This window comes from Dunckerocampus dactyliophorus, chromosome 9, assembly GCF_027744805.1.
Source record: "Dunckerocampus dactyliophorus isolate RoL2022-P2 chromosome 9, RoL_Ddac_1.1, whole genome shotgun sequence".
NCBI lineage: Eukaryota > Metazoa > Chordata > Actinopteri > Syngnathiformes > Syngnathidae > Dunckerocampus > Dunckerocampus dactyliophorus.
The window spans coordinates 1,179,454-1,204,466 of NC_072827.1; the positions used below are offsets into that span (position 1 = coordinate 1,179,454).

The window sequence follows — 25,013 nt, forward strand, 5'->3', positions numbered from 1 at the left end:
AAGTCTTGGTTCTTGTCATTTGGACCACACACAGTGGAAAAGCTCTACGGTCCAAACGATCCATTCCACATTTCAACGCCATAGAAAAGAAATCATCTGTTCCAGTGTCAAACTGTGGCCATCATAAAGCATTTAGGAGCCGTACGAGTACGAGTGTTTGTGACAGCGCTTGAGATGGTGACAGAACCAGCAGAACTGGTGTCTGCTTCTTCAGTATTTGCAGTTGTTTCTCAGTGTGTTGATGGAACCGTGTTTCAGCCCCGGTGGCGCTCTGCCTACGCTCCAATTAGCGTATCGCTAATAAATAGAGCACACAGGGCTCCATCGCGGTTCAGCTTTTCCCAATTTGATCTTTTTTGGGGGGTTTACAGCGTATGAATGCGTTACAGGCCAAGCCTGGCCCTTTAAGAACAATTGCATTGTGGGAAGTTGAGTGTTTTAGTTCTGTTCTTTAGCACAAGGTTGCTGTCTCTCTCTCTCTCTCGCTCTCTCTTCTGTCTGCACAGCACATTGTCTGCTGCGTCCTGATTGGCTGTAGTTAATTGTCAATCAGTCTCTTTTGTGCCGTTTCCTGTTTGGTCATCAGTAGCAAACTAGCTAGCCGTGTGAGCTGCTTGCTAACTGCCAATAAACAATAGAAGAAGAAGCAGAATGTGTGAGTGAATCTTCGCTTCGAGGAGGAGGAGGAAATGTTTGAACGCGGATACAAAAACGCTGCAGCGAAACGGCGCCAGGACGAAGAGGCACGGTCGCGTGGGTCACTTGATCATTTCCAACCTGGTTTCCGACCTAGTAGGTTGATCATTCCATTTCAAACGTAGGCTTTGACAGCTTTAAAACTTATGGAATCACCAGAAACAAATCAAGTTCCTTCAAACCTTCAAGTTCCTTGGCACACACATCAGCGAGGACCTCACCTGGTCTCACAACACCCAACAAATTCTGAAGAAGTCCCAAAGGAGACTGTACTTCCTGAGAAGACTGAGGAAATTTGGCATGTCCACCACAATCCTGAGTTGCTTCTACAGATGCACTATGGAAAGTGTCCTTACCGCCTCCATCACTGTTTGGTACGGTAACTGTACAACACGTGATAGGAAGGCACTCCAGCGGGTGATCAAGACCTCACAGAACATTGTTGGGGCAGCCCTCCCCTCACTGCAAGACATTTATAAAACTAGAGTCCTACGAAGAACACACAACCTCATCAAGGACAGCACACATCCACAACACTCATTATTCACACTCCTACCATCAGGCAGACGCTACAGGAGTTTGAAGTCCAGGACCACAAGGCTGGCAAACAGCTTTTACCCACAGGCCATCAGGCTCCCTTAACGAAGCACTCGCACACGCCGCACGCAACACACACTCATAGCACTTTATTTATTTATTTATTTGTATTATTTATTTGTATTAATGTCTCTTCTGTTGTTGTTGCTTAATTTATTGGTATTTATGTTTCTTATGTTCTTATTCTTTCTTGTGTTTTCTTTCTTTTCTTTGGAGAATGAACAGAATAAGAATTTCATTGCATAGTAGAACTGCTGTTTTACTGTGCACATGACAATAAAACTCTTCAATCTTGAATCTTGAATCTTGAAGTTGGCGACTTGGTGGATTTCACTTCCTGCAGGCTATTTTGGGAACCTATCCCCCGTGATACACGAGGGAACACTGTATTTCTATGATCTCATGGATTCTAAATGAGGAGGTGGGGCTAAAGGAAACGGGTGTGTCCCGCACAACGAGTCAGCAGCTTAATTGCTGGGTCTCATGTGATGTCACATCCAGTGGTTGTCGGCCCCGCCTCACAGAGATGGGGGGGGTCAAACAAGCGTATTCGTGACTAGCAGTCATGTTAAATCTTAGCAAAAATAGCGCATACATTCAACATTCCCCTTTAAACGTGTCTTTCAGAAAACGCTATTACTGAAGTAGTCCCATCGTAATGGGGAAAAACGTTCAGGAACCGCAGAGAAGCCACCTTCTCTCGGTGTCCAGTACGGACCGGAAACATTACGTGAAGTTGGGTTGAAACTAGTTAGCTTGCTAGTTTGCTATGCTTGCAGAGATCCCGTAGCCTGTGCAGTATGACGTAACAAAGAATGATAGGAGTGTTAAAGTGACTATAGGGGTGTTATTTCCTGTCTGCAGGGCTCTAGTGATGTTAAAACCCGTATATAGTATGGCGTTTGAAAGCATGTGCTTTCCTCGCTAACTCCGCCCGGCAACAGCGTCTCTCAGCATCCTCACACCATTTCTGAGCAAATAGCGAGATTTTGGATTCAGGAATATTCCTTTTCCCACGGATTCATCTGTTGTCAGCGCCATCATAAGCAGCTGATGGGGCTAGCTTAGCATTTGGCTAACGGGATCCAGCCCTCGTCACAGCTATTCTTCGAAACGCCATGACGAAGTCTGTTTGACTGACGACGTTGCTGATGATGACGGCGTGCTTAGAACGGACGCTAACAAGACGACGTGCGCTTCCCACGTGTCATCTGGCACGCAAATCTGCTGATAAAAATAAATAGTGCGTCTGCCTTGAATCCATCACAAAGTGCCGTTCTTTCAAACGAGGCGTCCGCCATCCGCCGAGACGTTGTCATGGCATGAAAAGGCGTAAAGACAAAGGAAGGAAGATAAGAGACGCTCCGTTACATGACGCGCTACAACGTGTCTTGGGATGGAAAGGACACCAGATGAGGACTCGGGACTGAAATAGATTCACAATGATCCTTCGGGCCGTTTTTGGAGGTTTTTGCAGTTTAAAAAAAGCTGATTTTATTCGCTTTCACAGAAAGTCGCTTTTCTCGACATCCCGTCTGTGTGGACAAACCCATCAAGTCCAGGTCGCCTGTGTTCTTCTTATTCACGGGTGTCCAAAGTGCTGCCTGAGGGCCGTTTGTGGCCCATGGCTGTTTTTTTTGTTTTTTTTATTGGCTCGTGGCACATTCTGAAAATATAATTCACAAGAAAACTCCAACAAAAAATAGCAGCAAAAATATAAAAAACTGCAGTGATTTCCCAAGAACAAAGTCATAATACGAGTAATGTTATAGTAGCATAAAGTTGAAAATGTTAAAGAAAAACAACTATTTTTAAGCTGCAATATTATGAGAACAAAATAACAAATGAAGGTGCAATTTGTGGAAAATTAGGTTGCGGAAAAAGTTGTAATGTTGCTAGAATAAAGTCCAAATATTGCGGGAATAAAGTCAGCATTACGAGAAGAACATTTACAAGAAGACAGTTATATGTTATATGTTATATGTTATGGTATATTTTATGTTATATGTTATATGTTATGTTATATGTTATATGTTATGTTATATGTTATATGTTATGTTATATTTTATGTTATATGTTATGTTATATGTTATATTTTATGTTATATGTTATATGTTATGTTATATTTTATGTTATATGTTATATGTTATGTTATATGTTATATGTTATGTTATATGTTATATGTTATGTTATATTTTATGTTATATGTTATGTTATATGTTATATTTTATGTTATATGTTATATGTTATGTTATATGTTATATGTTATGTTATATGTTGTTATATTTTATGTTATATGTTATATGTTATGTTATATGTTATGTTATATATTATATGTTATGTTATATGTTATGTTATATTTTATGTTATATGTTATGTTATATTTTATGTTATATGTTATGTTATGTCATATGTTATGTTATATGTTATGTTATATTTTATGTTATATGTTATGTTATATGTTATGTTATATTTTATGTTATATGTTATAACATATAACTTATAACTTATATTTTATGTTATATGTTATGTTATATGTTATATGTTATGTTATGTGTTATGTTATATGTTATGTTATATGTTATGTTATATGTTATGTTATATGTTATATGTTATGTTATATGTTATGTTATATCTTATGTTATATCTAATGTTATATGTTATATCTTATGTTATATCTTATGTTATATGTTATATGTTATGTTATATGTTATGTTATGTTATATGTTATGTCATATGTTATGTTATATGTTATATGTTATGTTATATTTTATGTTATATGTTATGTTATATGTTATGTTATATTTTATGTTATATGTTATAACATATAACTTATAACATATAACATATATAACATATAACATGTTTGGGCTTCTTCTCAATTTACTGCATATAACATAACATATAACATAAAATATAACATAAGTTATATGTTATATGTTATATGTTATGTTATATGTCATGTTATGTTATATGTTACAGTATGTTATATGTTATGTTATGTATTATGTTATATGTTACTGTATGTTATATGTTATATGTTATGTTATGTTATATGTTATATGTTATGTTATATGTTATGTTATATTTTATGTTATATATTATGTTATATCTTATGTTATATCTTATGTTATATGTTATGTTATATGTTATGTTATATTTTATGTTATATCTTATGTTATATCTTATGTTATATGTTATGTTATATGTTATGTTATATTTTATGTTATATGTTATGTTATATTTTATGTTATATGTTATATGTTATGTTATACGTTATATTTTGTTATATGTTATGTTATATTTTATGTTATATCTTATGTTATATCTTATGTTATATGTTATGTTATATTTTATGTTATATGTTATGTTATATTTTATGTTATATGTTATATGTTATGTTATACGTTATATTTTGTTATATGTTATGTTATATGTTATGTTATATGTTATGTTATATGTCATGTTATGTTATATGTTATGTTATATGTTATGTTATATGTTATGTTATGTTATATGTTATGTTATATGTTATGTTATATGTTATGTTATATGTTATATTTTATGTTATGTTATGTTATATCTTATGTTATATGTTATGTTATATGTTATGTTATGTGTTATATGTTATGTTATATGTTATGTTATGTTATATGTTATGTTATGTGTTATGTTATATGTTATGTTATATGTTATGTGTTATGTTATGTTATATGTTATGTTATGTTATATGTTATATGTTATGTTATATGTTATATTTATGTTATATGTTATGTTATGTGTTATGTTATATGTTATGTTATATGTTATGTTATATGTTATATTTATGTTATATGTTATGTTATGTATTATGTTATATGTTACTGTATGTTATATGTTATGTGTTATGCGTTATGTTATGTTATATGTTATGTTATCTTATATGTTATGGTATATGTTATATTTATGTTATATGTTATGTTATATGTTTTATATGCATTCAAACATGACACTGGCTTTTTGTTCAGTGCAAAGTAAGCTTTAGAATATTGTAAAGGCAAGGTAGTATTAACTATTAAGTCATAATAATAACATTAAAAATATAATAATTTTATTATTAACAATAATAATAGTAATAAATATTAATAATATAATAGTCATTCTTATTATTAACAATAATAATAGTAATACATATTAATAATATAATAATAATGATCATTATTATTGTTATTCTACAACAGCAACTAACAATGCACCTTTTTGAGGTGTTGTTTTTGTAAGCCACCGACAGATGAAAGTGTTTATTGTCCGTGTTGTCCGGATGTCCAAACTCGTTACAAAAGAACAAAAGAATCTGTTTGTCTTTAATATTTCAACTGACCTTATTTTTCCTTCCTAATATTGCAAGTTCATCCTCGTAACGTTGCAGCTCTTTTTCTCGTAACACGACGGCTGTTTGTTTCTTGCTTCTCAATTTTCTTCTCGTAATGACGACTTTATTGCCATCTGATATTTGGACTTTATTCTTGTAACATTGTAACTTTTTCCAACAGTGACAACTTTGTTGTTTTCTTTGTTTTTCATACTATTACAAGCTAAAAAAGCATCTTGCTTTAATACTCCAACCACAAGCAGTATTCCTAATATGACAACACGTTGCCTTGAGATTACAACCTATTTCTCTTCCTGTTTGGGCTTCTTCTCAAGTTACTGCAGATTTTTCCTTATTTGCTGTGATTTTTGTGTGTTTTTTTTCTTGTTAAATTATTGTTTTGGATTGTGCTGCCAGCCAATCAAAAAACAGCGGCGGGCGGCAAATGGCGTCCAGGCTGCGCTTTGGACACCCCTGGCTTATGCCGACATGAGTCAGCCAGTCCGGGGGCGTTGACATAAACGGGTTCCACTGTACCAAGAGCATTTAGCCTGAGTGAGTGTGTGTGTGTGTCTGGACGGGACGTCTGGGTCTAGGATTTTCCTGGCCTTCATGACAAGTAACTAACACGCACACACACACATGCACACACACACACATGCACGCACACATACACACACACACACACACACACACAGAGTGAGAGTTTAATTAACAGAAAGCTCAGCTGACGGAGGAGCAGATGATTCGACCTCCGATTCCAATCCCTCCATCTCAGCCAATTACTGAAATGGCCTGGGACACACACACACACACACACGCACACACACACACACACACACACACACACACACACACACACACGGCACTCCAGGGGTGTACAAGGCAGGTACAGGCTTTTAATTTGAAGAATAATTTAATACTGCTTAAACAGACTGATGCCCGTCCTCTGTGTGTGTGTGTGTGTGTGTGTGTGTGCGTGTGTGTGTGTGTGTGCGCGTGTGTGTGTGTGTGCGTGTGCGTGTGTGTATATATTCACAGTGATCCAAAGGGTGTTAAAAATGTTGAAAAATTAGCGAGCTAACCTTTCACTGGCGTCCTCGCCGCCGTTTACTGTTGGGAAATCAGGCCACACGGCGCCATGGCAACGCCTGGATGGATAAAAACAGGCTTTCTGTGCCACGTTCACCGGTGGAAGGCGCTACGTCTCCCGTTACCAAGCCTTAACCATCAAGCTATCAAGCAATGTGGACATTTAGAAACGCACAGGACTCTTTCGAAGTGACTTTTTGCTGATGGGGCAGCAGCAGCAGCAGGAGAGGAGTTCAGGAGCACCAACCCTGACAAAGATCTCTCATCTCGGTGCCTTTTTCTGAGACGTTTTTGGACTTTTCATGGCGTCATGAAGGTCGGACATGAGACGTACCGCCTCAGCCCTGGTGATATTCTGACTTTATTCCCGTAATATTATAACATTTTCCCCAAACTTGATTTAGTTTTGCTTGTTTCTCATCATACTACAACTTTTAAGGGAAAACATATTTTTCTTTTAATACTTCCACTCACGAAACACGTTTGTTCTGGTAAAATTGCAACTTTTTCTCTCGTTAGAGTACGCTGAGAGAGCTGCTGACTTTATTCTTGGAACATTGCAGCAGTTTTTGTCATATCTGCCATCTTTTTTTGTTACTTCTCAACCATTTCAACTTCCTTCTTGTAAACTTGCTTTTTGCAATTTTCACTTTATTGCAATAATATTTTAACTTTATTCTCGGTACATTATAGCTTTTTCCGTTGTTTTGTTTATCTTAATATGACTTAAAAAACATATTTCTTAAAAGGGTCACTGACATTTGCTGAAATATGTTCTATACTGTTTGTAAAAGCGTACGGGACATTTGTAAAAATGACGTTTAAGGTGCGTGGCGGGGCAAATGCGGGGGCGTTTCCGGAAGCCACGTGGGCGAAGGCGCAGCTCTCATCTCCTCTGAAGCAGAGTAAAGAAACATGAGAGGATGGACGAGACAGAAGATGTTTACGGTGATTAGCGCAAAGATTTGAGCCATGTGTCGATAGTTTCATCAAGGAGGTGAAAAATGCGTACTTTCAAGCCAAATGCTTTGCGTCAAGGTGTTCCTTCATGCGGTCTTCAGTGAAATGAACGTTGCAAAGAACAGAAGGCGAGGCGCGGGTCCATCATCTGCTCTTCGCCGGTGTTGTCTTAAACCTTCGTCTTTTGGAAAAGAAAAGCATTTGGCTTGACTAAAAATAAAAGGAACGAAGTGTAGAAGCCTGTGTTTACGCCACGCCCACGGACATGCTAGCTACGCCTTCGCCGACGTCACTTCCAGAAACGCCCCCTGCGGTCAGGGAACCTTTGGTACTGAAAATGTCATTTTTACAAACGTACCGTTGTCTTTCCAGAAACGAGCTCGAAGGTGTCAATCATGTCAGTGACCTTTTCACATTTCAACTCAAATGAAGTTACTTTTCCTCACAATATTACAACAACATTCTGGGAAAATGAATGGACAAATGAATAAAAATGGTTAATATTTCCACTTTGGTCTAGTAAATTTACCGCTGATGTTTCCGTTTTTGCTGTTGTTTGTTTTGTAGTTCAAGGGCCAATAAAGAAACAGCCGCGGGCCGCATATGGCTCCCGCACCGCAATTTGGACACCCCCGCGTGAGCAGATAAGTTTGCCTGCAGCAGCTTCAGCAAACAGCAGTTGATCTCTTTTCCTTTTAAACACAGTCAAGCTCCAATGCGCCCCCTGTGGCTTCAGCGCCACACATTGTCAAACTGTTCTACATTTACCACACAAAAACACACAACCGCCCACAGACTGCAGCACGCTGTGAAACCAATCAGATTGAACTCATTCCCATCTCTTGTCGTCTTTCAAATGAGACGGCGGCGTGTTTGTCTCGGCCGATGCGTGCTGGGAAACATCCACGAGTGGAGGTGATCGTGCTGGTTTTTACTGGTTCTGGCGGGAACCCGACAATGCGAGAGGGGACCGGCCATGTGGGCCCTCTCTTCACTCCCGCAATATGAGCCGGGGTGAAACGTACATTCAGTCGCAGCGGCGTCTTCAAAGGCCAAGCTAACCGCCCGCTGCCAGCGGCGCCCGCTTTGCTATCGTACACAAACATCAGTCGGAGTCATTATGCTCCTCACGCACACGTGTCGGCAATTAGCTGGGATAAATAGCCTCTCTGCGCGCTTCCTTTTCAAGCGGCTAATGAGCCGTCAGAGCTCAGCATCCGTCGAGGAGGCGGAGCTTCAGAGAGCGCTTTATGGACGGCAACGAGAGCTTTAATTAGGAGCGACCGACTGGAGCGACGCTGACGCAAAATAAACACCCTGCAGTCGACCACGGCTGTCAAAATGAAGGCCAGATTGGGCCCGGCACGTCAACATGACGCTAGCCTTTTATTCTTCTACTGTTTTTTCATTTGAAAAAAAGACAGTTTTTCATTATTGTTCAAAATATATGAAGTATATAAGAACTGTAAAAGACTTCATCTTTCTTGCTAAATGTATTTGTTCTGTTCATTTTCACACAAAATGTGTACTGCGTGCAATGAAGAGTTTATTTTTTGTTGTCAAATGAATTCTGTGATGGTTGCACAGCGGTACCTCGGTTAACATCCGCCCCGGTTAGCGCGTTTTTTGGTGAACAACCAAAATGTTTGCCTTGGCTTGCATTCGTTCGCCCGCCTGTTTAGCGTCCAAAATAACATCCGGGTTGCTGCATCAGACGAAATCTCGCAATGCTTGCACGTGATTGCGCAATGCACTGTGGGCCATTTTAGGTGGTTTATATCAGAGTTGCGGAGAGATACACGACATAACGAACACACGGACTACACAAAAGAGAAGGGTGCAAGATCTACACATCTGCTACGGTGCCCGCTTAACAGTCGGCGCATCGAGGGTGACACTCGGTGTTTCTGCATCCAAAACACTCATTTGTGGTCCCGAAAGCAAAACATAAGCATTGAAACTTACTGTGGCGTGTTTGTGGCATCCGTAGTCCAACACATCGCACGTCACCAGGCATGAGGCATGCTCGCCGGCGCACATCCACGACATCCACGACATCATTGCCGCCAGCAGTGTTTCCATTTTCCATACTAAACAGCAAGGTACATGTTCATTGATTCTAGAACGTTGATAATTAGTGTGATACATTTTTTACCTTTTTGCAAATTGTGGTTGCAGCACAGTAATGTTTTTTTGTGTGTCTTATTTTGTTAATTGTTGATTTTGTTGGGGGGGTAAAAACAACGTTAAATGTTCAGCTGTCCATTCATTTGTCATTTGTCATTTTCTGCATGTAAAACTATAAATATTGTCTGTCAAATGTGTTGTGTGTCAACATTTTTGGGTGTCTGAAACGGATGGTTTACGTGGGAAAATGTGCTTTGGTTAGAGTACCTTCTGGAACGTTAACCAAGGCACTGTATACTCTAAAGCCTCGGCGGGTAACCATAGAAGCGGTGTGGCTCTCGGTGAAAACCAGCATGACTGGCAGGATCCACATGGATCGTCATCATGCTCCAACGCTGACATCTAGAGCTGCAACAATGAATGGATGAATGAATGAATGGATGCATCGATGATTCATTGATTATCCAATTCATGGACAACTGTTTGGTATTCCACTCATCATTTTTCCATTTAAAAATGTAAGTATCCTGTCATGTTACGCAGGACAGGAGCGAGTACTTCCTGTCCTGCGCCCTTATTCTGGCGAGCGGTGCTTCCGGCGTGGTGGATGGGACAGCCGCTACACGCCTGGTGGCCGCACAGCTGCGGCCAATGTTTATTAGCGGCAGTTAAAAGGTTCATTGTTGTTATTGGACCTCGTCGCCTTGCCGGTGCTGCCACCTAAACATTTAAAGTGTTTACATCACTTTTATATTTTCCCACAGAGCTTCTCCTCTGTCGCTTTTGGTTTTGTCCTTTTGTGATTCCCTGCACCTGTGCAATAAAATGACTTTTATTTTTGCACTTCGCCGCCTCCTCTCGGCATCCCGGGGGTCAAGTCTCCGACAGCTACCATCAGTCGTGACATATCCGCTGATTTACATTTGCCTCTCTTCTGATGTATTGCGGACTAAACCACGAACTGTGATCGGGGCCTAACCGGTTAGTCGATGAATCCGAACAGCGGGCATCGGATTGATGGATGAAGGACGTAATCCAGCTGCGTCCAACTCCAGTGGACAACGTGAAGCTTAAATGAGGTTTTCCCACCGAGGTTGTGCTATGGCTGCCAGAGAATAAGACGACGGAGCGGTGGTGAGATCAATAAAAGATCAAAGTGGCTCCACAAGCCCAGGCTTTGTGCTCAAGATGCAACTGGACAAAACCCAACATTGCAATCAGACTCACGTGGTCCCGTGACGGTGGTCAGTACCTTACTTTGTCAAGTCCAGTTTTCGGCTTTGTTCTCAGTGCACGTTCACGTGAAAGGGGGCGTTTGACGTCTTATTATTCCACTTCCGCTGGAAAGTGAAGCGATCCCAGCCAGTGCATTTTTACAAAAGATGGGTATGTAATGATTCCCAAAAGATTGTGACTGCTAAGAGCAACCGAGTCACCCGCCAACAGAGCAAGCAAGGAGCGCTGACAAGTCACGGCCAAGTCAACACTGATTTGTTAGACTAGCTGTACCCTACTAGTCTTTCATTTACCAATGCTCAACGTTGCACAACACTTTCCAAAATCAATGAATTGGAGCAAAAACTCATTTTTTTCAATCTCTGAAGTACGCCTTCTTGTTGTATGTCGTGACCACTAGATGGCGGTGTTGACGTGAGTGCTCAGGCAAGGACTGCGGTGACGTTTGCGTCTGCTAATATTTCATTCAGCGTTTTATTCCTGGTGCTCGTGTGAGCATACCTAGCTTATTCCCCATCTCGCGCATAGCTTATGTGGATAATATCATCAGGGAATGCTCTTTTTTTCCATTTTTGTTTTCCACGTCCCCTCGGGAACCTCGTAGGATGTGAATAAATAGTATTTTAATCTTAAAGCCGGACATACCCTGGTCCCGACCGACTATGAGTTTAGCCTAAGTTACCATGGCGATGCCGCTGCTTTAAAAGAGAGCTACCTTCGCAGAACACGCAAGTTTGCCTTTCCACTCAACACAGCTCGCTAGCCCGCTAAACTGGCTTGGCTAAGTCTGGTGCTTGTGTGTCTCAGCCCAAATATCAGTAACATTACTGACACCTAGTGACCAGCGTACATGTCATCACATCTTTGAATGCGTTTTCCGAATGCCTTATGTTTGTGTTTTATACTTCATGTAGCTTCATTTAGGCTAAACAAATATCCATTTGTTGCTAATCATAGCCCATCTTCAACCAGGAAGTGGCATGATTTATGGATATATTTTGGAAAAACTGTGATAAGAAAAAGCTAAATTTGAACGGCAAAGTGGCGAAGGGCGACTGTATGGACAAAAGTGTTGGGACGTTCACTCATTCATTCTTTGAGGGCCGCGTGTTAGGACTTGATGGGAGCGGTGAATGCGTAGAGAGATGAGCTGTCGTGTTGCTTTGCTGATGCTCGGCTGACGCCGCGCTGCAGAGAAGAAGAGGAAGTCCACAAGCACTGTTACATGTCAGATGTTTTATTCTTTAGTCCGATCGTGATCTGGTCATCAATGAACGCTGGTCAGGCCGAGCTGCCGTGCGTGGAAGAGATTGTATGTGATGGTGCCTGGCGCTCATGCTAGCTGTCGCTGGAGTGTGAAGGCACATTATGCAGCAGATAGTTGGACTTCATCTCATCGTTATCCTGCCAGTAATGGCGTCAGCACACAAACATTTCCTGGAGGATCCACTTCAGTGTGTTTGCTTTGCTTTCCTCCTCGCTGATGGCTCATCTGTGGAAAGCTCTCACTGCCGCATTCATTATTGATGGAGGCCAACGCACACGCACACGCACACGCACACACGGTCCAACAGCAGGGGACCAACATGGACTTTGTTTATCCTCATTGTCGCTGCAGAGCGCTGAAGCATGCGTACGCATGATATTAGCTTGTTTGACAGGGAAACCACAGAAATGTGTTGGGTTACCAAAGAACCTCCCCCAAGGACCAACAATCCCTTTTTTAAGCAAAAGCAACCCAATTCCACTCCAGTGCTGCAGGTGGCAGTAATGCACTTTACAAAGCTGAAGCCGCCACTCACTAGTGATGTGCGATACCACCGATACTGAGTAAATTTCAGGCTGGTATCAGTGATCCCGATCTGATATTTTCTGCAAATTCACATCATGTGCCTGGTAAATGTTCATATAGTGTATTTCATATCGTATGCGTGCGTTAAAATCTCCCTACAATGCGTAACCTGCACACTACACCCCCCGCCCATGCTCTCCCACTTCCTCCTTGCTGTCGAGTGTGTTTTTACATGCAAAAGATCCCTGCCGAGCTCTCATGAAATGCACTTCTGCCACCTTGTGGCTGTTTTTATGGCTTAAAACTGCAAAACAGTCACATCTTTGTGCCTCTTGTGCGAAAAACCTTAGATGCAAATACAGCTTAGGCATTGAATGAGTTAATTGTGAATTTAAATCATTTATTTTCAACCCTGGACTATTTTGGGGTTAAATAATAAACAAAATTTTAAAAAATTCTCTTAATATTATGACATTTTTTTCAATATATATTTTTTCCTTTAATATTTCAACTTGGTACAACTAAAATGACGTTATTCTTCCTCGTGATATTATTACAACTTTTCCTCATTAGATTTTTCCTCGTAATATTTCGACTTTATTCTTGGAAAATTGCTGCTGATTTTGCCATTTTTTATGCTGTTGCCGTCGTTTTTTAAGTTTTCTCATTACGCCACTGGACACTGCTGCCCCGAGTTTACCAGCAACATTGTCAAGCTAGCAGATGCGTTAGCCGATCCTTGATGAAGTGTGACTGCCGTTCCTTCTTCTATGACGTTGATCGGACTGGTTGGTCGGTAGCTTTGAATCGCTCTGTTGCATGGATGAGCTCCCTGCTGTGCGTGTGCGTGTGCGTGTGTGCTGTGTGTTCTCCGATGTGACCTTTCCCCACATGGCAGTCAGAGACGTCAAACTAGGAGGCTAAAAGCAGCGTGATGATCCTGACATCCAAGCCGCTCCTCCGACACACGTAGCGTATGCACCGTATTTACAGCGCTCGGCTTTATCTGCTGAGCGTCGTCTTCGTGGGGGTTACAGAAACAAACGGCCATGTTGAAATAAAACACCTGCCGCAGATAAACATCTCCTGTTTGCTGCTGAGAAATGTCACGTATTAAAACTCCTGCCTGTCGTAGCTGCACAAATCACAGACACGGTGTGGACAAAAGGCTGTTTGTCTTTTCGCCCCCACGCGAGCCAAAGCCAAAGTGTGTGAAAATGTACTCCCCGCATAAACGCTTGTGACACCCCAGCTAAAGCGGAAGTACACTGCTTCCTATTCGTATGCAAATGAGCAGCAGTCAGGAGGAAGGAAAGTTGGTCTTATCGCCAGTCAGCAGATGTTGGCGCTGTGCACGTACGAGGGGGACGCAGGCTACCGGCTGTAGCTAAGATGAACTATTTGACAAGGCTGGAAGGAGTCGGTCCAAAGCACGGAGCGGGACAAGAACCCGGCTTGCAGAAACATGGGTACCGTTGACCCGGCAGAGAGAAACAAACATGGCCGTCCACAGTTCAGCGCCTCTGAGCCCAGGCAGGCAGTAGCGATCAATCACGGAGCAAATCCCCCCCCTCCCAACAGACCGACGTGTGCCAGGTGATACGCTCGACGGCTGCAGAAGAAAACCACCGGAGGCCACGAGCAGATATTTAAAGAGACGAGCGCTTCGTCGTGAGGCCGCATCCGGACAAAGGACACCAAAATAAAATGTCATGATGTCGTTTCACCGTGAAGGCTTTCATTCAGGGGAGGGGTGAAGAAGTTCCATCCGGTGGAAGATCTCAGCTGTGTGATGGGAAGCCTAGCGCTGCTATCCACGTTATTTCAACTTCCTCCTCAAATCATCTTCAGGAAATGTTCTCCTCATAGCATTGTGACTTGTCCCCAAAACAATTTCCAAACATGACAACTTTATTGACTTTAGTTTCTCCTAATGTTGCCAAGGGTAACACCCCCCCACCACCACCACCGGTATGTCGCACAGAGGAAGTGAACAAGTGCGTTAGCAGTTGATGTGAAAGGGCTGGGGGGTAGGATGAAATGAATAAAATGCTCTTCTTCTCCTTTTTGGGCTCCTTTGTGGGACAGTGAATGCTGGTACTGTATGTCATGGATTCCATTCTCACGTGTGTGCATGTTCGAAAGAAATCCAAGCACCCACTTTTACGAAATGGTCTGTCCAACTCTATGCTAGCTTCACTCATCACATCAGCAGCTTGTTCTCGGAAAAGTCACTTGTTTCACGTTCACGTTCAAGTTCTTCCCCAACTTGGTTTCTTCTTTTGTTTCTCCTGATGTTAGCACTTTAAAAAAGACATCTTTCTTTAGTGTTTCAACTTTATGCTAATAAAATGACAATATCTTTCCTCATGTTACATTCTTCTCTTAAAATTACGACTTTTTCTGACGAGAGTGCAACTTTTTTCTGTTAATATTTTGACTTTATTCTTGTGAAATCACTGCTGATTTTAGGGTTGTTTCTTATTGTTTTAGTTTCCATTTAGTTTCCGTTTATCCCTCTTTTATGCTGCTTATTCTCACTACAGGGTATGCTGGAGCCTATCCCAGCTGACTTGGGGCGACAGGCGGGGTACACCCTGGACTGGTGTCCAGCCAATGGCAGGGCACGTACAGACAAACACTCCCATTCATACCTATGGACCATTTAGGGTCTCCAATGAAGCTAACATGCATGTTTTTGGAGTATAAATCACAAACGGCATGTTCTGCTGTTGAATAAGGTTTAAAAACGTAAGAAAATGTCACACATTCCTTATGACATAAAAACCATGAAAGCCCTAAAATGTCCTATTTTTGATACTCTAAACCGGTGCACCTCCAAGTCCGAGTCTGTGGTTCTGGCCTGGAAAAGGTTGGCGCGTTGAAGCACCTGTGTGGTCTTGTTCACGAGTGACAGAAGGATGGAACACAAGATGGACAGGCGGATTCATGCAGCCTCTGCAGTCACGCGGATTCTGCAACGGTCCGTTTTGGTGAGGAGGGACCTGAACCGAATGGCTAAGCTCTCAGTTTACCGGACGATCTACGTTCCTACCCCGACCCACGGTCATGAGCTTTGGCTAGTGACCCAAAGGACAAGAGCGTGGGTACAAGCAGCCGAAATGAGTGAGTTTTCTCCGTAAGGTGGCTGGGCTTTCAGTCAGAGATCATTTTAGAAGCACAGTCATCCAGGAGAAACTCGGATGAGAAGGCTTGGGCATCTGGTTAGGATGCTTCCTGGACAACCGGTAGGAGGCCTCAGGGAAGACCCAGGACACGTTGGAGAGACTATGTCTCTCAGCTGGCCTGGGAATGCCTCGGGACGGAGCTGGACAAAGTTGGTAGATAGTTGGTAGTAGTTGGGAGATGGAAGTCTGGGCTTCCCTGTTAGATTGCAGCCCTCACGACCCAACCGAGGCAAGCGGAAGAAGATTGGATTGGATGAATGGATGAACCAACGTTTCCCAACCTTTACTAGGCACACATGACAGTAGGAAGATCTCACGGCACACCCCTGAACAAAAAGGATGTATGAATGACAGCAGGTGGCTAATTGGCTAATTGTTTAACGCCTGCCATCACGTGGAAGAGCATGTCATTGTTCTCCCTGTGACTGTACGTCGCTGGCACGCATTGATGAGGATAAGCACATCTTTTATAGCACATGAAAAGTTATTTGTCACCAAATAAGTCAAATGATGATCCCACGGTGCCGTCCCACAGCACAGCATAGTGGTTGGGACTCACTGCTCTAAAGCCTACCGTGTGCCTCTCACAGCCTTTAAAAGCATCTTCAATTCAGTTTTGCACATGAAGAAACGTTGTGGACATGCGATAGTTCCACAACATCACATGTTGTCCAAGCATCTTCCGTGTTGGGGGAATTTACCTGTGAGACGGGGGGGGTTTATTGAATCTACATTTGAAAAAAACAAATTATTTACAGTTGAAAGGAGAGAAATATGTGGGGATGTAGCGAAAATAATCTAATTGAACTCCAAAGATGTCAGTGGTCAGCATCCAGCAGCGTTGTCTACCTTTGCATGCGCTTTAAAATATGTGAAAGTCATGCGTATACGCTTGTTGCTCATCATGTGGTCAAAGAGAGCACGCTTTCTCATGCATCCCAAATGATTGTAAAAGCCCAAAAAGACTTATGTGGTGTACCATGACTTTGCACACACAGGAAATAACATCCTTTCTCGAAGGCTTCCAATCAAAGCCTCGTCTTCTTTGTGCTTCGCTCAAGTAAACGCCTCAGCCGTAATTACAGCATTTGCAGTATTTGGATAATCCCCATCCCCATCCACTGGGGGGGTAATAGTGCAGCAGTAAGCTAACCTGCTGCGTCTTTTCCCGGCAGACATGTCTGGAGCTGGAGCGCTATCTTCAGACGGAGCCCAAGCGACTCTCCGAGCTGTTCGACGAGGAGCTGGATTGTCTCTTAGCGCCTGCCGTCATGCAGGGCAGCGACAGCGACGAGGACCTGATGGACCCTCTCCTTCCCAGCTTCCCAGACCAGCCCAGCCCACCCCCGCTACTGGTGGCCCTCCCCAAAGTGCAGGCCAAGACGCAGACAGTGACTGACAGCTTCGCCAGCAAGGAGCAAGTCTTGGCGGGGGTCAGCGCCGCGCAGCTCAGCGCCGCCGTCACGTCGCTAACGCCGCCGTCGTCGCCGGAGCTCGGGCGCCACCTCGTCAAGCCCACGCTGACGGCCACAGTGGACGGCACTCTCACGCTCAAACTGGTGGCCAAGAAGGTGGGCCTGGGGGCGGCCAAATTGGTGGCGGCTCGGACGCTGCCGTCACCGCCGGGCCCGGGGGGTTCGCTCAGCGACAGCGAGCTGGGCGCAGGGCTGGGCGGAGACTTGGCGGAGAACAAGAAGAGGGTCCACAGGTGTCAGTTTAATGGCTGTCGGAAGGTTTACACCAAAAGCTCACACCTGAAGGCCCACCAGAGAACACACACAGGTACGTCGTCCGTGTTGTTGTGAGGCTTTCTTGACGAGCACAACAATCCAGCGTTAATTGCTGGATCACGGTTGAGGGCCGTGAGTGACTAACGACATGTAAGAACACCAAGAGGTTCTTGCTGTGACGGGGGAAAGGAGACTTGTTTGACAACAAGGTGGAAGCTGACATTTGACAGTTTTTGCTAAGGAAAGCACATTAAAGTAAAAGTACAGAGGACTCAGAAGGCAACCCTGTGGAATACCGCATGGGATGAGCGTAAACTACGCAAAAAAGTGGGTACTATGCAGCGCAATAACATAATAAAATAATGTAAAAATATCATTTAACAAGAAATATGACAAAAAACAGCAACAATGGAAAAATATTCTTCACAAAAATATTTATGAAGATTATTTGATTTGATTATTGTTTTAAAAACAGCAAAAATGTGGGGAAGGGGGCCGACCGAGGTTCATACTACTAATAGGCCTTTTGACCCATCTCACACAGTTGAGATCCAAAACATTTACACGTGTTTTTAGCAAAGATCAATGTGGCCTTGCATCCTGGCCTGTCACCAGAACACATTTTGTGGAGCGATACTTGTCTAACAAATGATTGCTGATGAACGATATTATTTGTTCACTGCTGTAATGATAATATACGGCATGATAATGCAAGTACATCGATCGCATCAACGGTGTTTCACAGGGGTGTCACAAGATCTCGCCAGATTAAAACGTGACAGGATTTGTCGTTCAGGAAAAAAACGTGTCTCGTGGACGCGAGGCCTGGGATGATGAATTCATCACATGAGGAAGGAAAATGCACTCAGTCATTTTGCCCGCCTCGATATATTGCCATGTGCATGCGTGTCTGTTTTCCTCGTCTCCCGGGAAGCAGGAAGAGGTTCGCTCTGTGCATTGGTTTCATGTTCCATAGAACAACGGTATGAATGGAGTGAGCCCTTTTGTTGGTCATACAGTCCCCTCTGTGGATGGAGGCGGGGCGGATAGCATACACACACAAGAGTGCAGAAGAGTGTAGCCTCACGAGGAGCAATGCAAGGTAACGTAGTAAATATATTGGCGTGTGACACTTTTCTTCAAAGTAATGTTAAAATCTCGTCTGGTCTCATAGACCCAATCTTGCGTGTCGCCTCGTCCCGTGCGCTGAGTGTGTGGTGACACCCCTCGTATTTAACGCACGTAGTTGGGACGTCCAGAGCGTTTAATCAAATAAATGAAAGAAAGAAAAAAACAATGAAAATGAAATTGCAACAATCACAATCATAACCAAAACAAGCCAAAAACAGACCCTGTCCCTGTTAAGAAAAAAACACACAACAATAAAAGCAATAAATAAAATCTCAAGTGTCTGGAAAGAAAATTGCAGTTGAATAAAAAGTGAACTTTGCGTGTTATTCCTTAACAGGAAGGCTTAACATGCAAACCACACGGTCTGCCAGCGCACACAATTTTGGGCTGTTTTGTTTATTTTGACTTAAACGCCTCAGTAAGCGTTTACTTTTGGGACGAAGACGTCTCTGCACCTCCAGCGGACAGGATGGTTGTGTTTGAGGTGCTCGTATTCCCCTTCTTCGTCGCCACTGCTTCCCAACGGATGCGACACCGCGGCTCGTCTGTGTTCATGGGTTCACTTGTTCGCTCCGTTTCACACCGAAATATTCTCACACTGGGGCATAGAAACCACAACGCTTACTCTGCTTGTGTGTGCTCTCGCGGATGACCCCGCCTCTCCCCACTGGGACAAAGAGACTGAATGCCTAACGGGAGGGTTCATCCCGCTCTAGACGCCAGGCAGCCATCCAGCCTGTTTGGTAGCCAGAGAGGCGTGTCAGAGGTAGAGAGGCGTGTCAGAGGTAGAGAGGCGTGTCAGAGGTAGAGAGGCGTGTCAGAGGTAGAGAGGCGTGTCAGAGGTAGAGAGGCGTGTCAATGGATTAGATTTATCATGCACTTAGTTGATGTGTCGTTTCAGGTGACAGGCCTTTGTTTTTCAATATGTGGCCCTCGCTGGAAAAAGTTTGGACCCCCTGCTGTAAACCAATGCGTCCGGTCTTAAAAATAAAAACTGTAAAAAGAAACAATGTTGACGCTCATGTGAGAAGACACGTTTACTTCAAACGTCGTCTTCAATGTACAACTGACAACTGTGTGGGCCGGGGGGGCCGCAGGTGTCGGACAGGCGGCCGTTTGACACCCGCCTTCTGTAATTGGCCGCAGCTCCCCATCTTCCCTCAATAGGACACCCCCCCACCACCACCACCACCCCAAAGCCCCCTTCAGAGTACACACACTGAGCAAGGCGGGTCCAGGCCTGACGCGGTGGCAACCATGCTGCCAGCCAATTATAGCACGGCGAGGCAAGGATGCGTGATAAAGTCACCTAGCAACTGAGAGTGTGTGTGTGTGTGTAAGGGGAGGGGGGGGGTGCAGGGGGGTGAGAGAGGGAGAGATTAACAGGCATGGACAATCTAGCAGCCACCAGCCAATTATGGAGGAGAGTGATGCAGTTGCCTGGCAACCTAAAGTGAAGCAGCAGGGGGAGGGTTGGAGGTTGGATTGAGTGGGCGTACACTTTCATTTTTATTTACATTTGTATTTATTTCGATGATGCCAAGGCGTGACTACTGCTGGGCTTGTCTAGCGTCCATGTCTACAATTAGCATTAATAGAGTAGTTCATGAGCTTTACTCTGAAGGAGTCGTGCTGCCAGCAGGTGCAATGTCAGTTTATCAGTGAGGTAGACCTCCGCCAAGGCCAGTTTGGATCAGCACTAAACTGTACACCTTTACGTACTGCACGTGTGTGGTACCTTCACATCTCTCACATCTTGGCATGTGGGAATAACTCCACAATGGTGGAACTACCACAAGTATTTCTACCTTTTTTCATTTCATGTCCATTTATAGAGTAGAAATACAAGATGTATGGTTTATTAGCAATCAGAACGTAGAAAAATACAAATGATTGGTACAGCAAATGTAAATAAACTGTACCAGGGTCAAACTAGCCACCATAGAAGCTTTAGGAAGTGTAGGCAGCACTTCAGTCACGTTTTAGCCTTCTTAAGTGTTCTTAAGTGTTCTTAAGTGTTCTTAAGTGTCATACGAGGGTCAAAAGAAGTGAAGAAGTGAATAGTACTGCCGTCCCTCGCGGCTTCACTCCATCACGGCTTTTCGAAACATATTAATAAATTAGCGTGACTACGGCCTATTATTCGTTAAAAAAATATGCATATTTCAAGATTCAATTGAAGAGTTTTATTATCATGTGCACAGTAAAACAGCAGTTCTACTATGCAATGAAATTCTTATTCTGTTCATTCTCCCAAGAAAAGAAAGAAAACACAAGAAAGAATAAGAACATAAGAAACATAAATACCAATAAATTAAGCAACAACAACAGAAGAGACATTAATACAGATAAATATACAAATAAATAAAAAATTGGTAACAGGCCAAGTGTGAGGAGCTTATTTGTGAGTTTGTGGGGGCAGACTGTATTAAAAGCAGAGCTATAGTCTATAAATAGCATTCTGACATATGTGTCCTGGCCCTGTAGGTGAGAAAGGGCTGTGTGGATGGCAGTGTTGACTGCATCATCCGTGGACCGGTTCTGGCGATATGCAAACTGTAGAGGGTCCACAGTTGCCAGGATGCTCTTTTTGATGTGGGTCATGACTATTCTTTCAAAGCACTTCATAACAATAGGAGTGAGTGCTATAGGGCGATAGTCATTCAAGCAGGTCACGTTGCTCTTCTTGGGTACGGCACTATGGTGGTGGACTTAAAGCAGGTCGGTACAGATGCTTGTGCAAGCGACAGGTTAAATATGTCAGCAAGCACATCAGCTAGCTCTGATGAGCAAACCCGAAGTGCACGTCCTGAGATGTTGTCTGGGCCTGCTGCTTTTCGTGGGTTTGTTTTGTTCAGAACCCTGCGCACATCAGCTGATGTCACCATGAGAGGTGAGTCCTGTGTGCTCCCCAAGTCCAGCCACCCTCTCTTTAAGCTAATTTGATCTATTTTTGGCCTAAATAAGGCATTTTCAAGCATAAAAATGCTAAATGAAGATAAATACAAATATAAGACATTCAGAAGACACAAAGGCATGAATATGTAGTGTTCCACGCTGGTCACTAGGTGTCAGTAATGTTACATTGATGAGATAATAGCAACCGCAGGAAGTACTGAAGCAGAAAACTCTAACGTGTGAGTCTATGTTTTGTCTTATTTATGTCTAATATGTCTTATTTCCTGTTATTATGTCTACTATATTGGGTATAAAGGTGACTATAGGGGTGTTATTTCATGTCTGCAGAGCTCTAATGTTAAAAACCACATTTAGAAGGTCCTAAACGGGATTTCTATGCTCTAACTATGAAAATATTCCATTTATAAAAAAAGAATCCTCCTCTGCAAAAATTCACTGATCACGGTCGGGTCTGGAAGCGACGAACCGAGATCAACGAGGGGCTTCGGGTACAAACTTTGCTGGCGAGTGAGCTAGCGTGGCACCGCTTTGAACGTGAGTACGCTTCCATCACGCAACTTCCCGTCACGGTCCTCCAGCTCCAGGAGCTCGGCAGCGTTTACACGACGGAGTGAATCAATTTGCGCTTCTAATTGAAAAGTGGAGTGTAATTATTTTGGACATAACATGAAGCTGCTCCTCCCCGCTATTCCGTTCAATGGTTTATGCTCATAAGAACCCAAAAAGAGGATTAAGCTAATTAAACCGCAGCGATGCGCTTGTAATGAACACTTTGGGAGGGTGGGAGGACGCCGCCCCCCGCCACACACACCTTCAGGGCGTCTTTGTGCGCCACTTGACTGCACCATCACGGGGGATTAACGGTGCCGCCGCCACACGTGGAGTGGGATTAGCCACAATAACAGCGCAAGGACCCCCGGGCGCCGCTGGGGTGTAATCTTCCTCTCCACGCCTGCCGATGGTCACTGAGATGATGAGATGTGGCAACACGGCGGCTTAAAGACGCCGAAAGAGATAGCAGCGAGAGGGTGGCGCTTGTTTGTAATCTCTATGTTGTAATCCTCATTGGGAAACAAACTAATGTGATTGGCCGATGAGGGAGGGGCTGCTGTGGCTGGAAGGATGACAGAATGGATCGACCCACTAATTGGTCTTGTTTTATTCGATGGTTCCATGCACCATATATTTAAGGAGGGTCATTCTATGTGTGTGCAGTCAGGGGGGGTCAATGAGGGGCCACTGGGACATCTGCTAACTGTAGCTATTGTATTTCTGCCCATTAGGACTCATTAAGACTCCAATTATTGCTGCCACTCTCCAGTGCACACACAGTAGCACAGTGGGGGGGTCATTTAGGTGTCTTCATTAGGACACTTCATTAGGTACCCCATCTAGTGAGCAGCTGGCTCCTTGCCACCATTACAACATCGCTGCTGTGTTGTGCAATATACGTGTTTGTAAATGAGCATGTGGCCTGCCGGGAGATCCTTCCAACCTGCAATTGCACGGAATACAATAGAATAGAATAGAATAGAATAGAATAGAATAGAACTTTATTGTCTGTTCTATAGAACAGAAATTTGTCTTCCAGCACGGCTTATAAAAATTCCCTCACAAGGAAGTCCAACATAAAACACACAACACAAACATTAGTCACAAACCAAAAACACTACGACACCAGAACAACGGTGCTACGGGCGCTGCTTAACATCGTTACTGCAACCGGAATGAAGGATTTCTTGGAGGTGTTTTTGCGGGCCAGTCGGGTTCTGACGGCAGCAGAGTGGAGGAGTGGTGCGGGGGGGTGTGGCATCCTCAGTGGTGAGAGTGGCTTTCTCAGCACGGACCGCCTGTACGACCCACAGAGGGGAGTCTGAGGTGTTTGAGTGATTCTACTGGCCTGGTTTGTGATTCTTGACTGGTTTGTTTTATGGTGAGTGTGGGAAAGTTGTACCAGGAAGAGATATTATCTGTGAGGATGGATTCTATGAGTGAAGGGTACACACGAGTTAGAATGCCTTTGCTAACATGAAAAGGAATACAGGAATACTACTGACACCTGGTGGCCAGTGTCGCATACAGCGTTCCCTCGAGCCTGGCCCTTTAAGAACTGCATTGTGGGAAGTTGAGTTTTGTAGTTGTGGCAGCAGTGTGTCCCTCTCGTCTCTCTCTTCTGTCTGCACCGCCCGTTGTCTTCTGCGTCCTGATTGGCTGTAGAGCATTGTCATCAGTCATGGTCATGGCTACCAAACTAGCTAACCGTGTGAGCGTCTTGCTAACCGCCAATACTGTTAAGAACAGAGGAACCAGAAGAAGCTCACCGTGTGAGGAAAATACGACGGGAGCGGTGCGCTTAAACAAGGACACAAAGACGCTACGGCCGAACGGCGCCGGGACGAGGCACTGTCATGGGAGGGAAATACGCGTGAGTCACTTCAGCATTTCTCGTGTCCAACCTGGGAGGTGAAATGTGAACTTTGAGAGAGAAATGAGATCAAGGTGGGGGCTTTTACTGCCTTTAAACACAGACAATCACTGCAAACAAATATAGCTTCGGATTTCACTTATGGCGGGCTATTTTGGGAACATACTCCCGCGATAAACGAGGGAACACTGGACTACAAATCTTTAAATGCATCTTCTGAATGCCTCATATTTGGATTTGACTTTATTTAGCCATTTTCCTGCTTGGGAATTCTTCATGGAGCCACAACATACATACGACTTGCTTAAGTAAGCATGTTTTTGGACTAATCACAGGCCGCATTATGATTATGATGAATTATTATAATTATGTTTTTACAAAAAAGTGAAGCCGCGAGACTGGAAGCAGCAAGTGGCGAGGGAGGGGTTACCGTGGACGAGTAATCCTCCGGCCACCAGGGGGCGTAGTAGTGCAGCAATGAGCTAACCTGACGCCTCTCCTTGCAGCTCTTCATTCAGACGCTTCATTAGGTCCACTAGCTAACATCATCCAGTGCAAGAATGTGTCATGCTAGTCCTAGCATTGATGTGTTTACGGCTGGCGTGTGTGACAATGTTTGACGTAGATTACGTCTGAGGATGTTTTATGTTCATGGAATGAAGTTGTCGTGGAAACTCTTCCAAGAAAGAAACGAAATGACGCTCGTGTTTAGCGCTCGTCGTCTGGTAAACACGCACACACGTGGGACTGAGTAAAAGGTTCCTGCGGA

The 25,013-nt window shown here is 43.4% G+C and overlaps 1 protein-coding gene across 1 annotated transcript in view; it reads left to right on the forward strand.

Annotated features, from left to right (window-relative positions):
* klf7b (Kruppel-like factor 7b) overlaps nucleotides 1-25,013 on the forward strand; it is a 62,030-nt gene that overhangs the window by 31,237 nt on the left and 5,780 nt on the right. The window contains exon 2 of the mRNA XM_054786285.1: nucleotides 17,215-17,821. Within this exon, the coding sequence (XP_054642260.1) occupies nucleotides 17,215-17,821 (607 nt within the window). The remainder of the gene's footprint in view (nucleotides 1-17,214; nucleotides 17,822-25,013) is intronic.